This window comes from Neoarius graeffei, chromosome 5 (genome assembly GCF_027579695.1).
Source record: "Neoarius graeffei isolate fNeoGra1 chromosome 5, fNeoGra1.pri, whole genome shotgun sequence".
Taxonomy (NCBI): domain Eukaryota; kingdom Metazoa; phylum Chordata; class Actinopteri; order Siluriformes; family Ariidae; genus Neoarius; species Neoarius graeffei.
Window position 1 is genome coordinate 68,053,131 of NC_083573.1, and position 15,597 is coordinate 68,068,727.

A 15,597-nucleotide genomic window follows, 5' to 3' on the forward strand; every position below is an offset into this window, starting at 1 on the left:
GCTGTAAATGCATCATGCAGCTGCACACATTAATGTTATGGTCTTTCTTTGTCCTGCTAGCTTCATATCTGACCATTTGCTCATGCCTACATGAAAGTAAAAATCTGCTGCTTGCACATCTGTTTGTTGTCTCCTGCAGGATCCCAGTCCTGGCACACACCTATAGTTTCAACCAGATGTCCAGTGAGCCTTTCTGGTATATTTTTCTAAAAGAAAAATAAGCCAAAAAAATCATTGCTAACCATTAACTATTCACCATTACTAGTGCACCTGCTGTTTGCATGTTCACGTATTCATTTCTATTTAGAGCACATTAATTATATGCTCATTCCAAATAATGGATTCAGTTGCATCCTGAATGTCCACATGTTATTGTCTAAAGCAGTAATTGTTATTTAAATATTTTTGTAATTTATTTTCATTTTTTATATATTAAAAAAACTTTACTTACTTGCATATGGGCCTAAGGTACTTGGGATTGTCACAGGTAGAGCTGCAAAGTGTTTAGCTATACAGCAAGGTTGTTTTTGGAGATCTGGGTTTTCTCATCTCATCTCATTATCTCTAGCCACTTTATCCTGTTCTACAGGGTCGCAGGCAAGCTGGAGCCTATCCCAGCTGACTACGGGCGAAAGGCGGGGTACACCCTGGACAAGTCGCCAGGTCATCACAGGGCTGACACATAGACACAGACAACCATTCACACTCACATTCACACCTATGGTCAATTTAGAGTCACCAGTTAACCTAACCTGCATGTCTTTGGACTATGGGGGAAACCGGAGCACCCGGAGGAAACCCACGCGGACACGGGGAGAACATGCAAACTCCGCACAGAAAGACCCTCGCCGGCCACGGGGCTCGAACCCGGACCTTCTTGCTGTGAGGCGACAGCGCTAACAACTACACCACCGTGACGCCCGATCTGGGTTTTCACCATGTGAAAGAAAATGGATGAATGAGCCAACAGTGATTCATATCCTGATATGTGCATTGTGGCTACTGAAGAACATGAAATTATAATAATCCTATTCTATCACTTTATTCAAGACAAGGTGCAACTTACAAAATATACTCACAACAACAGCAAGAAATATCATGTGTATATTTTAAACATTCACCCAGTGAACTACAAAGATTGGTGATTACCCATTGCACAGTATGGCATTGTACATTCTGAATGGTTTCCAGGGTCTATGTAAAGAGGGTATCCTGTGGACCAAATACTTTCTATCTAGAAACATTTTAAACCAGCATATATAAAATTGTAATGCTATAACAAAGACCACATTCAGGAACACAAAGTTGCATCTAAAGCTACACACAGTACAGTTAAAATAAAGAAGAAAAATAACATTTTACACAGCCATACCAACCACCTTCACTTTACATCATGAAATAAGACTAACCAGGATGTACAGTCTTCCTCCCTGTTATTCTTCATCATATGTATATACTGTACAGTATGCAAATGCACTTTTTTTTTCTTCTAAACATGCTCACATAATGCCACTGTACACAATTATGTTCCACCTGGCTGCATTTTATTTTTTAAAGGTTATATTCTTTAAAGCTTTCAAAACAGTATCAGAATTAATATGACATAGACATGAACTGAATAAGATACAGGATGTCGGCTTGATACCGCTATCCATTTCCACAGCGAGTACAGCAAGTCAGTCTCTGATATCTCAGTGGAATGTAAACATGAAAACCATTGTTGTAACAAGTCTCTTGGGGGTGAGGTGTTTAACAGTGATACATTGTCGAGTGGCTGTATTAACCCTCATGAGTTAGGCTTCGAGCACAAAGCTCTTAATCATCTAGACAGGACTATCTGAACGATTTCCTGTGCATTCTATGCCATTTCATTTACTTCACACAAAGTCTATAGAAAAGAGACTTAGTGCTTTAGGGCCACTTCTGTATATGTAGCCTACATCATTACACTCTGCTGATAGATTTTTTTTAAATATACCAGAGCCATTATAGACTATTAGACTAAATTTGGTACTACTTTCTTCAACGCTGAATAATAAGACTGATTTATGCTTATATTATTGTCTATGAACAACTATCTATCCGTAAAACTAGGCTGTAGATAACATGCTGTCTGACACCGAGGACTCCTTATATGAAAGCTGTTTTCTTCCAGGCAGGAATTCATTTGTAGGCCCTGGAAGTTCTTCCATCTCTGTGGGGTAGTGCTCTGGGCTCTGCCCATTGGAGGTCTCCTTGATTACACTGTAAGTCAGTGCCATGCTGTATGTGGCCGGTTTCTGTGAGTTCTGCGGCCTGCAGTGACACAGCTTGCGGAAAGCAGCACGAAACTTCTGAGACATTGCGTTGTAGATGACAGGATTGATGGCGCTGTTCAGATAGATGCAGAGTCGACAGAAGAGCAAAAACCACGTGTCTTCATAGGGAGGTTTTAGGAATGAGTTGACCACCACCAATGTACGATAAGGCATCCAAAGCAACGCGAAGAGAACCACCACCACAGCCAGCATCTTTGTCACCTACAACACAAACAAGAAAAGACTAAAATAAAATCTACACACCTTTGCCATACTTTAATCATGCATAAGCAATGCAATGCATAAAATCGTGCAGGTACAGTCAATCTCTTCAGTTAATGTTCACATTACACATCTTAATGAGGGGGAAAATATGATCTCAGTGACATTAACAGTGGCGTGATTATTGGTGCCAAACAGGCTATGTCTGCCCAGACAGGCTAGTAGTAAAATATTTCAGAACACATTTTAGAAACTGCTCATCTCCTGGGATTTTCACACCCAAGCATTCTTTGTACAGTTTAAACTCTACAAAGAATGAAGCAAGTGGTGTAATAACAAAAAAAAACATCCAGCGTACAGCAGTTCTGTGGAGGGAAACGCCTTGTTAATGTGAAAGGTCAGAGTAGAATGGCCAGACCGGTTTGAGATAACAGGAAGCTCAAATAACTCAAATAACCACTCTTTACAAGCACAGTGATCAGAAAAAAACATTTCCGAACACCCAGCACATTGATTCTTGTGGAGGATGGGATACAACAGCAGAAGACCACATCAGGTTTCATGCCTATCAGTGAAGAACAGGAATCTAAGGTTATATTGGGCACAGACTCACCAAAACTGGACAGTTGAAAATTGGAAAAAAGAGCAGGTGGTGATTTTTCCCCCTAATCACTGAGCTCTTACTTTCCTCATTCTGATGTTTGATGTGAGGATTAAATGAAGCTCTTGATCTGTATCTGCATGATTTCATGCCTTGTGCTGCTGCTACATGATTTGCTAATTGGATTATTGCATGCATGAACAGGGTACAGGTGTTCTTATTAAAGTGACCCGTGAGTGTATGCAGATGTCAGATAATCTGATGTTACTCACGACACAACAAATAGTTGACTGGACATGGAAAATCATTTTTGTAAATGTGTTTGAAACTATTTTAAATTCGGTACTACTGGTTTAACTGTCATTTTGTTACCAAACCTAAGTATTGTGTTCCATATTGTGTATCATGAAAATGTCTTCCAGGTATCATGATGTGATATTTTGGCCACATCACTCACCCCTAGGCCAGTGCTGCTAAAATAGCAAATGTATTAGTGGTGTTTACATTAGAATCGAGCATAACCTTCTTCTTGGCACACAGACCACAATGTTGAGTGGCACAACAGCACACACCAAATTATTTTATGTAGGAACTGCAAGATATTTATTGTGTGTCATCTGAGACACTGAGACTTTCATTAAATGTTGTTGTTTTCTGCCTGGCTCCTGGTGTGTGTGTGTGTGTGTGTGTGTGTGTGTGTGTGTGTGTGTGTGTGTGTGTGTGTGTGTGTGTGTGTGTGTGTGTGTGTGTGGTATCCAGGTCCTGACCAGTCAGCTGCTTGTAAAGTTAATGTGAGAACAGGTGCATCAGAGCCATCAAACATCCGTTCTAAGATGAAAGTCAAGCTACTTTATGGCATAAGTACTTTGTAATTGCTAGGTTAGCTGTAGACAGCAATAAGCATGAGTAGAGGCAGTGGCAAGAAACAAGGATGCAGAAGAGGGATGGTGCAGATATGGCACTAAAACATTTTTGGAAAAAATAGATGGGAAGAGGGAACAGACCCAGAGGGTCTGAATAGCATCTGCAGAGCTAAAGCCTTGAAAGGGAGAAATAAATGTGACTTTCTTCAAGGCACGGCTACTTGGAATGCACAGGAAGGCGTCTGCAAACCTTATAATAAGCCTTAGCACTCCAGCTGTGACCCGCACTCTGACCACACTGACAGGTCTATTACTTATTTCAGTGAAGTTAGAATTGGAGTGGCAAGATTTGTATACAGTATAATAGGAACACAATACAGTAGTGCCATTACGTTGCCATTCAGGTGTACTATGGAGCAAATCAGATGTTTTACAAATACAACATATACATAATTATGTTGTAACACCCCATATTGTCCTCTTGTCGCTCTTTGCCAGTCCATGTCTTAAAACCTGGACATGTTCCTTCATTGGGATTTCTTTTTCCAGTTTAATGCTGACTATACTTTACTACATTTATTTATTTATTTATTTATTTATTCAAGCAGACTAGCTGTGTGGGCGGCACGGTGGTGTAGTGGTTAGCACTGTCGCCTCACAGCAAGAAGGTCCTGGGTTCGAGCCCCGGGGCCGGCGAGGGCCTTTCTGTGTGGAGTTTGCATGTTCTCCCCGTGTCCGTGTGGGTTTCCTCCGGGTGCTCCGGTTTCCCCCACAGTCCAAAGACATGCAGGTTAGGTTAACTGGTGACTCTAAATTGAGCGTAGGTGTGAATGTGAGTGTGAATGGTTGTCTGTGTCTATGTGTCAGCCCTGTGATGACCTGGCGACTTGTCCAGGGTGTACCCCGCCTTTCTCCCGTAGTCAGCTGGGATAGGCTCCAGCTTGCCTGCGACCCTGTAGAAGGATAAAGCGGCTAGAGATAATGAGATGAGATGAGACTAGCTGTGTTTGATCATTTTATCAGGTCCTCAACTCAACACTGTCCATGTTGTGCTTGTTTAATCTGCAATTGTGCTAGCCACTATATGAATGCAATAATGGCCATGAGAAGGTAGTTATGTTTTCAGGATCATTTAGAATAAATGAAAAGCGGCTTGTTCTCTTTGTCTGTCCGCACCTTCAGGTAATGCTTCTCTGAAATTCCATATGCTTTTAAGGAGTGTGCACACTACTCAAGACGTGTAATTATTTGGTTTTTTTTTTTACATTCTGGCATACACTTGTCTTAGGTTTTAACATTTTATGATCACCTTGGAAAGCACCCCAGCCAAACCGCCCTGGTTCTGGAGTACCTTACCTTAAAGTGTCTTCCCTGATCCACTTATTCAGCTCATAAACATCCCTTCCTGAGCTGAAGTGGATGTATTGGAACAGGGAAAACACCAAAATGTGCAGACATGAGATTACTCCAAGACAGGGTAAACACGCGCGCACGGACGGACGGTGCCCAGTTACGCACGCGTCAGCCTTATAAATGAGAGCTTAAATGTCTTAAATATGATTAAAAATAGTCTGTAGTGTCCACGATAGGAAGAGTAAATGAATACCTGTCTTCGCGTGGCCGCAGTGCTTCCAAAAGAAGAGCTCTTGGAGTGCGTTTTGCTCTCTGCGCACGAGCTTTTCCTCCAGGTCTGCGCCTTTTCCTTGGGGTCCGACGGCAGGGGGTTGAGGAAGAGGATCCTGGCGATCAGACCGTACAGCACGGAGGCCAGCAGGAGCGGAACCACGTAGAACAAAGTGAAATCGGCGAAGTATATTGGCTTGTATAATCTCCTTGGCACCCTGTAAGCGCACACGGTTAAGGTGATGTTGTCGTAGATCTTCTTTTCGATGTCGGACAGGCAAAACCACATAAGGCAGTAAAGAGTGGTGAAAGTCCAAACTAGGACAATGATCTTTTTGGCCCTGGAGAGGGTGCAGAGAGACTGAGCTCTGATCGGGTGGCAGATGGCGATGTACCTCTCCACGGTGAAGGCTGTGATGGAGCAGGAGGACGCGTTGATGCCCAGGTACTGCAGGTATGTTATGGAGAGGCAGCCGCCGTAGCCGTACACCCATTCCCCGAACAGACTTTCTGTAATGTTAGGTAAACCTGCCGCCGTCAGCACGATAAGGTCTGCGACAGCCAAACTCACCAGGTAGCAGTTGGTTGGAGTCCGCATGTGTTTGGTCGTGAGAACCACAAGGATCACCATCACGTTCCCTACGATCCCGGCGCCGCAAATAACTATCACCAAGAGCACACTCACCACTTTGTACTCGATGCTTTGGTCGGTCCATATGCCTAGAGTCTGGTTATCATTTCCAAATAATGTCACATTCTCCATGCTTCACTCCGTTCCTGTCCTTCACAACTGGAGAACACGATCACCGATCACTTTTTAAGTCCAGGATGCACGCCATAATCGAGACACACAGGTAATAAAATGTCTATAAAAGTAGCAAGGTGTTGTGCAAAAACACAGCCAATGTTTAGCCTAAACACCAAATTTCTGATATTGCAGATGATTTTTTTTTTTTTTATGGACGTGCTTGTAAGGTTCTAAAAGTATTTCCAGATATAGGCTACGTGTGGCTGGGAGGAACCAGTGCTCTGTGGTGTGTGTCTAAGGTGGAGAGGGCAGTAGTTGTGTATCCGCCCATAGACTAAATGTGGCTTTACTGAGAGCCCCATAAGCCTCCACTAATGCTAATTGGAGAAGCAATGCAGCGCGCTGGTGAAGCAGACAGGAGTGAGAAATTCTCCCACAGCACTCCACACTGAATAGATCTTTCCAGAGCAATCATATTAAAACCCGCCCTTTTTATTTATTTTTTCATTTATTTATTTTTATAAACTAGCCCAGACTGCAACCTTGCAGTCCAAAGCAATTTCTCACCCAGTGTGAATACTGATACTACGTCAGAGGATGCAGGAAGCAGGGAAGCAAATCAGACTTAGTCTTAATTAACAGTAGGAGTCTTAATAAGTGGGCGGCACGGTGGTGTAGTGGTTAGCGCTGTTGCCTCACAGCAAGAAGGTCCGGGTTCGAGCCCCGTGGCCGACGAGGGCCTTTCTGTGCGGAGTTTGCATGTTCTCCCCGTGTCCGTGTGGGTTTCCTCCGGGTGCTCCGGTTTCCCCCACAGTCCAAAGACATGCAGGTTAGGTTAACTGGTGACTCTAAATTGACCGTAGGTGTGAATGTGAATGGTTGTCGGTGTCTATGTGTCAGCTCTGTGATGACCTGGCGACTTGTCCAGGGTGTACTCCGCCTTTCGCCCGTAGTCAGCTGGGATAGGCTCCAGCTTGCCTGCGACCCTGTAGAACAGGATGAAGCGGCTAGAGATAATGAGATGAGATGAGAGTCTTAATAAAAAGTGGGAGTACACACAGCAGCACACACAGGTGTATTTGTTGGGGAAAAAAATCTGAAAATAAATCTATTCTTCAGCAAACCTGTTAAATGGTTTTCCAATGAAAAACAACGACACACTTCCAGCTGAGAATTTTCCCCACCAACAAATATGTCATGGTGGAAAGAACAGCACTTGTACAGAGTTAACATTCCATGACCAATCATGATTTACTCCCTTTTAAAAAGGGGGAGTAATAATGAGAATATTATTAATTATGAGTACATTAGAGGGACAGGGCATGCAGGACGACTTGGAGACAAAGTGAGAGAGGAGAGATTTAGACGGTTTGGAGAGATCCAGGGTATATTGGGAAAAGAATGCTGGAGATGGAGTTGCCAGGTAGAAGGAAAAGAGGAAGACCAAAGATGAGATTTATGGATGTGGTGAAGGAGGACATGAGGACAGTTGGCGTGACAGAAGAAGATACGGAGGACAGGAGGAGATGGAGGGACTTTATCTGCAGTGGCGACCTGTGACAGGAACAGCTGAAAGAAGAAGATTTACTCCCTTTTAAAAAACTCTTCCAAGCCACTAATTCACTGATTGCTTATTTTCCACCTATAGAGAGCTTGGGTCGTATTACCTGAATTACTCCAATCTCATTTCACAGTAATAAAATCACAATGTTTATTTAGAGTGGTATAATTAGTTAAGGTAATTATCTTCTCTTGGTCCAGTTGTACCAATCTCCTCCAATCTCCAGATAGGCAACATCCATCCATTATCTGTAGCTGCTTATCCTGTGCAGGGTCGCAGGCACGCTGGAGCCTATCCCAGCTGACTATGGGCGAGAGGCAGGGTACACCCTGGACAAGTTGCCAGATCATCACAAGGCTGACACATAGAGACAAACAACCATTCACACTCACATTCACACCTCCGGTCAATTTAGAGCCACCAATTAGTCTAACCTGCATCTTTTTGGACTGTGGGGGAAACCGGAGCACCCAGAGGAAACCCACATGGGGAGAACATGCAAACTCCACACAGAAAGGCCCTCGTTGGCCACGGGGCTCAAACCCAGACCTTCTTGCTGTGAGGCAACAGTGTTAACCACTACACCACCATGCCGCCCCAGATAGGTAACATATTAAACGAAAAACTATCAATTATAACATGTCTTTGTAAGATTTTGGGCCACCACGAGCCACAAGAGCTTGAAAGCAACTCACATCTCTGGAACTGCACTGGAAGGATGAACACTATTTTTCCCCAGAATATATTCCCTCAGCTAGCATTTGATGATTGTCAAATAATGCTGTCTATTATGTCACTTCAGAAAGTTTGATTGGGCTGAGATCTGGTGACTGTGAAGACCACAGCAAATTATCTTCATCAGAATCAGGTTTATTGGCCAAGTATGTTGACACACACAAGGAATTTGGTTCTGGCAGTTGGTGTCTTTCTAACGATACAGAAAAAGAGAAAAAATGTATATATGCATATGTAATGTACAATATAAACAATATAGATATTACATAATATAAATATGTATGCAATCTACAATATCAACAAGAGACAGTACACAATATACAGACAATGTGCAGGTTATTTACAGACAAGACAATATACAACAAATATACACATAAGAGTCAAGGTACATCAAATGCAGTGTGGTGGTACAAACAACAGGATATGATGCAAGAGGCACAATAATATATGGCAAAGATGGTTCAGGTCAGCTATTTACGAGGGGGATGGCATGGGGAAATAAGCTGTTCCAATGTCTAGTAGTTTAAGTGTGCAATGCTCTCTAGCACCTGCTGGAGGGGACGAACATTCAACAATGTAATTCTCATCAAATTATTTGGTGAGCCCTGATGCCCTGTAGATGGGGATGTTATTATACTGGAAGAGACCACTTCCATCATCTTTTCACAAAACTGAGCTTTATTTGGCTTAAAAGATCTTCTGTGCATATGTGAAAATTATTCAACATTCACCACAGCATGTAGCCAAACATTCCTAAATCTTTCTGAATCAAATAATGATTTAGCTTTTCTTTTTTTTTTTTCAAAAAATAATTTGAAAGCATAAAACTGATATGTGTCAAGATTTCAAAGATATAACTGGAATTGTTTGCAAAAAAAACTTTATATGCATTACTTGTTTTCTTTCACTGAATCATTTTTTTTCTTCAAAAAATAAAAAATGGCAGCATGGTGGGTGGCATGGTGGTATAGTGATTAGCACTGTCGCCTCACAGCAAGAAGGTCCTGGGTTCGAGCCCAGCAGCCAGCGAGGGCCTTTCTGTGTGGAGTTTGCATGTTCTCCCCGTGTCTGCGTGGGTTTCCTCCGGGTGCTCCGGTTTCCCCCACAGTCCAAAGACATGCAGGTTAGGCTAATTGGTGGCTCTAAATTGATCGTAGGTGTGAATGTGAATGTAAGTGTGAATGGTTGTGTGCCTATGTGTCAGCCCTGCGATAACCTGGCGACTTGTCCAGGGTGTACCCCGCCTCTCACCCATAGTCAGCTGGGATAGGCTCCAGCTTGCCTGCGACCCTATACAGGATAAGTGGCTACAGATAATGGATGGATGGGTGGGCAGCATGGTGGTATAGTGGTTAGCACTGTTGCCTCACAGCAAGAAGGTTCTAGGTTCGAGCCCAGCAGCTGACGGGGTCCTTTCTGTGTGGAGTTTGCATGTTCTCCCCGTGTCTGCCTGGGTTTCCTCCGGGTGCTCTGGTTTCCCCTACAGTTCAAAGACATGTGGCAAGTTAACATGAGGCGGCCTTGGGCTGAAGTGCCCTTGAGCAAGGCACCTAACCCCCAACTGCTCCCAGCTGCCCACTGCTCTGGGTATGTGTGTGTGCATGCGTGTGTTCACTGCTTCAGATGGATTAAATGTAGAGGAGGAATTTCACTGTACTTGCGTGTGCATGTGACAAATAAAGGTTTCTTCTTCTTACTATAAATATTACTGTAGTGTATTACAATGTTGTTTTTTTAAATACATATTCTATTGGTGTCATGGTGCTATCTCTAAACAGAAATTCTAGATGTGATTATAATGGAATTTAATATATGATTCTTAGATGAACCACCAACAAAGCTACAGCAAAAGTAAATATCCTTCTTCTTTGGGCTGTTCCCATTATGGGTCGCCACAGCAGATCGGTTCTGCTGCATATTTGATTTGGCATAGATTTTACACTGGATGCCCTTCCTGATGCAACTCTCCCCAGTCTATCCAGGCTTGGGACCAGCACTAAGTATGCACTGTCTTGTGCAACCCCAGTGGCTGCGTATTTTACCTAATCTGCATGTCTTTGAACTGTGGTAGGAAACCAGAGTACACAAAGACACCCATGCAGACACGGGGAGAACATACAAACTCCACACAGAAAGGCCACCATTGGCCGTGAGGCTTGAACCTGGAACCTTCTTGCTGTATGGTGACAGTGCTATCCCCTACACCACCGTGCCATCCTCAGCAAGAGTAAAACATTAAATTATTAATGTTCAAATATTTCAAATATTAATGTTAATATTAAAGTAACAAATAAAAGCATAGCCAGATAATGAGTTCTATGTTTTTTCATTCTATACTTTATTTTCAGTAGTCCTTAATGTATACAATATGTCTTAGATACATTTTGGTTTTGGTGCTGCATGTGAACAAGTGGGGGCAACACGGTGGTGTAGTGGTTAGCGCTGTCGCCTCACAGCAAGAAGGTCCGGGTTCGAGCCCCGTGGCCGGCCAGGGCCTTTCTGTGTGGAGTTTGCATGTTCTCCCCGTGTCCGTGTGGGTTTCCTCCGGGTGCTCCGGTTTCCCCCACAGTCCAAAGACATGCAGGTTAGGTTAACTGGTGACTCTAAATTGAGCGTAGGTGTGAATATGAGTGTGAATGGTTGTCTGTGTCTATGTGTCAGCCCTGTGATGACCTGGTGACTTGTCCAGGGTGTACCCCGCCTTTCACCCGTAGTCAGCTGGGATAGGCTCCAGCTTGCCTGCGACCCTGTAGAACAGGATAAAGCGGCTAGAGATGATGAGATGAGATGTGAACAAGTGCACAAGGTCCGAGTTTCCAGATGTATTTTGTCAGTAATGTGTCACCGCCCTCTTGTGGATATGTTTATAATAACAACCCCTTTTTAACCCAGTTAATACAGTCACCAGACAACTGATGGTCCAGTACCAGACAGAAATGACAGAAGGTTCTGGGTTTTAACTTTGTTGGGCCTTTCTGTGCAAGTTTGCAAGTTCTCTCTGGATGCTCCGGTTTCCTCTCACAGTTCCAAGACATGTGGATTAGGTCAACTGGCTATTCTAAATTGCCCATATATGAATGGTTGTTCGTCTCTCTTTACCCTGCCTCTTGTTTGAAGTCTGCTGGGCTTGGCTCTAGCTTTCCCCACGATCCTGATGGATAAGTTGCATAGATAATAGATGGATGGATGTTTTTCTCATCTGACACCTTTCTTTTACATAAGGATAAATACAAAACCTTTCACAATGCCGAGCAGGCATAGCAACCATCAACATAACTCTAATGAAGACAAAATAAGAGTTGCACAGATTGTGTTGGATTCAAGATTCTGTCTAATGGGCAGATTTCATTTCACTGGGGTCAGCCTGACAAATAATAACAAATAATAATAATAATAATAATAATAATAATAATAACAACAAATAAATGACAAATAATAACACATATACCCGAGTGGGATGAGCATTCTGCACATTAATTTGTCTATAAAAATGAAAACATTATTTGACAACTAAAGCAAAGAATGACTAAAAGACTGTACCAGGAACTGTTGAACATTTTGTCACCCTATTTATTACACAGAATTATTGTGGCTTGTACTGTAGATATTATATCTGAAAAGAAATCATGTACAATATTAATTTCCACAGGCTTTTGATGAGAAACACAATTTATTAAGTCTCAACAAGACTTGTTGCTTTCTTAAGATTTCTCAGCACTTCAGAGATTTTCAGTCCTTTTTTAAAGCTGCTTTCAACGAGGTAACACAATTTGGGAATGATAGCAATTCAGGATTCACATCTCATATGCTTCACCAACTTCAGTGTTTGTAATCAATATCTTAAAGTTCATCCAAAGCAAGCAAAGGAGATGTCAGAGAAAGAACTACTGAGAAAGTCTCTGTCATGCATAACATTTTTTTCTTTTAATACTTAATTATATATTTACACATGCTTTCGTAATATTGTTCTTGATAAAGCAAAACTATCTCTTACTTAATAGTCTGCACAAGGTAACAAATATTTTATTTGATGTTGCTGTATGATCTTATTTTAACAAAGATAAACATTTGTGTGCATTAGTTCAGGTCCAGGATTTATCTGCTCCACTGCATTTTTGTACTGAAGTAGTTAATCATGTGTGTTCAGCCTTATTATGTCATTCATTGAATTGAATTCAGTGAATTTTATTTCAGCTAGCTTTAAATACAGACATGCCAGGCTTTCTATAACACTTTCCATGCCAGCAAGCCACTCAGAACTTGGCAGCATTTATTTCAAGGGAATAAATCAAATATTTAGGTGGGACACAAAGCTGTTTAATTTTGCTAATGACAAAGACCATTTCCCACATCTGACCTTGCATGACTACTATACAGAAATATATTCCTTCACACCAATGTAAAATAAATAAATAAATAAACAGACTATCCATTATGTTTGATCTGTCAAATGATGCACTGAAAAACCCTCTAGAACTGAAACTCTACATGGATTCACCGCTACAGATTTGGCTAGTTAGGAAAGTTATTCTTTTCTTTAATTTGTTCATCTGGCTGAGGCTTTTACACACATAAATTAACTTTCAAGTGAGACAGTACACAAGCCAATAATAGAGCTGGGAAATTACTCAACAGTAATACAAGTGCCACAATATGCATATGCATGTTCACCTTGGAATATATTTGCGATTTATAACATATTTATATTGATATTTGTTCATAAACATAATGCAAAAGATATGAAGCATGCATAAATGGCAGACAAAGGAAGAGAATACTACACACAAATAAGATAAAGGTTACATTTCTTTGAATGATATGCATGTGGGGGTGGCACGGTGGTGTAGTGGTTAGCACTGTCGCCTCACAGCAAGAAGGTCTGGGTTTGAGCCCCATGGCTGGCGAGGGCCTTTCTGTGCGGAGTTTGCATGTTCTCCCCATGTCCGCGTGGGTTTCCTCCGGGTGCTCCAGTTTCCCCCACAGTCCAAAGACATGCAGGTTAGGTTAACTGGTGACTCTACCGTAAATTGACCGTAGGTGTGAATGTGAGTGTGAATGGTTGTCCGTGTCTATGTGTCAGCCCTGTGATGACCTGGCGACTTGTCCAGGGTGTACCCCGCCTTTCGCCCGTAGTCAGCTGGGATAGGCTCTAGCTTGCCTGTGACCCTGTAGAACAGGATAAAGCGGCTAGAGATAATGAGATGAGATATGCATGTGCTCAGAAACAGCATATCCATGTAATATCTACCATTATCTGTTAAGACAGAATTTTTGAAATTGTCAGAAAAAGTGGGGTGGTTTTGACTAAAGTAGTAAAACATGCTTTATCTTAGACATAAAATATCATTCATAATTAAAATTCCAAACTTAATTTGGATACCTCATGTTATATTGGTGAAATTTCCTACATTACACCATCTCAGTTGTAAATAATTGACTGATTTCAGAACCTCGGACAGTACCTATTCTACCTGAAAAGAGTGACAGACAGGTGACAAAAATACAAGCTGGTGACCCTGTTATGCTGTGAGGTTGATTGTCTGGCATGGTTTAGATCCACTTGTCCCTTTACAGGGAAAAGTCACTGCAAAACAGTGCAATCACCTTTATGCTATGATGAAACATTTCCATCCTGATGTGAGTGCTGTCTTCCAGGACGACAGTATCCCCTTTAACAGTGCATGAGGGCTCACTGAATGATTTGATGAGGATGAGAATGATGTAAATCATATGCTGTGGCCTCCACACTCACCAGATTTCAATCTATTTGAACATGGAAGATTTTGAACCGATGTGTTAGACATTATCACCACCATCATCGAAACACCACTTGAGAGATTTTTTTTTGTAAGCTCCACTTCCCATTTAGCACTCTGCTCTTCTCCACCTGAAAGCAACAGCTGCACTAACAGCTACAACTGGTATAATCACACCAGAACTATTAAAATGAGCTAACTACACTTGTCTCAGAATTATTTTATGCAAGTTTTGTTTCAGTGAACAAATATTGTGCTATGTATAAATATTCTATTCTGAAAAGATGTATTTGCTATGAGCATAGGAATTCTATAATAATAATAATAATAATAATAATAATAATAATAATAATAATAATAATGGCATTTGGCACTTGAGAGAAAATCCAGTTATGTCCCCACTTTTTCTGCCTAGTACTGTAATTGAAAATGGGGCAGTATGATACACCTCATCAAGAATTCATATGGAATGATGTTTATTTGCTCAGTTTATTTCGGTGTCCTGACCATATATGGTTACAGTGTGTCCATGTTGTGTCCACCTTCATATCATTCTTCCCAGTTTTCCCAGATCACCCTATTGCTGTATTCCCACCACTTTCTTGCAGTAAATTTCTGTCTCAGTTATGAACACTGATGCTTGCCCACAAAGCAAAGAATGCACCAGTTTCTATGTGTCTGAAGGGATTACTCGAAAATCCTGCTCACTTGACTGATTATCCCACAACAAACAAGGAAGATATGCATCAAGACTCTTCTTGTATTGACACCCAGGTTGTAGAATGAAGTGTCCCTGGCTGTCCAAACAGCCAAGTCACTGTCTAGTTTCAAATGAAGACTGAAACCCTAAATCTTTACTAAGAAATTAACTGAGCATTAATAAATGATAACTTGTACGATGTTATTGTACTAATTATTTTCTAATAGAATTTTAGCTTAATGTTATTCATTAAACCTAATGTAATGTATTTGTACTAGAATGAGGATATATATTTTTGATGGAGACTGTAAGGTACTATGGATAAAGGCATCTGCCAGATGCAGTAGTAATTGTAAATGTAGGCTTTCCTTTTAATCTTCTTCTTCAAATTTAAATGGACTAAGAGTCCTGTATTTAAAATTCAGCCAGTGTAACCTATATGGAAGTACACTGTCCAGCCAAAAAAAAGGAAAAGTCACCATTTGAAGTTA

The 15,597-nt window shown here is 41.6% G+C and overlaps 1 protein-coding gene across 1 annotated transcript; it reads right to left on the bottom strand.

Annotated features, from left to right (window-relative positions):
• Positions 1-2,090: 2,090 nt before the first annotated feature.
• trhra (thyrotropin-releasing hormone receptor a) lies at positions 2,091-14,937 on the bottom strand. The gene is made up of 3 exons (XM_060920669.1): positions 14,927-14,937; positions 5,590-6,370; positions 2,091-2,519 (listed from the first exon to the last, which is right to left on the bottom strand). Exons 1-3 carry the CDS (start codon positions 14,935-14,937, stop codon positions 2,091-2,093), a joined length of 1,221 nt encoding a protein of 406 aa, XP_060776652.1.
• Between the last annotated feature and the right edge of the window lie 660 nt (positions 14,938-15,597).

Bases quoted from the DNA above. Each gene is read 5' to 3' on its own strand.
- trhra (XM_060920669.1), bottom strand. The intron at 2,520-5,589 runs GTATTCATTTAC...TTTGTGTTGTAG, and splicing joins CTGCGGCCACGCGAAGACAG to GTGACAAAGATGCTGGCTGT.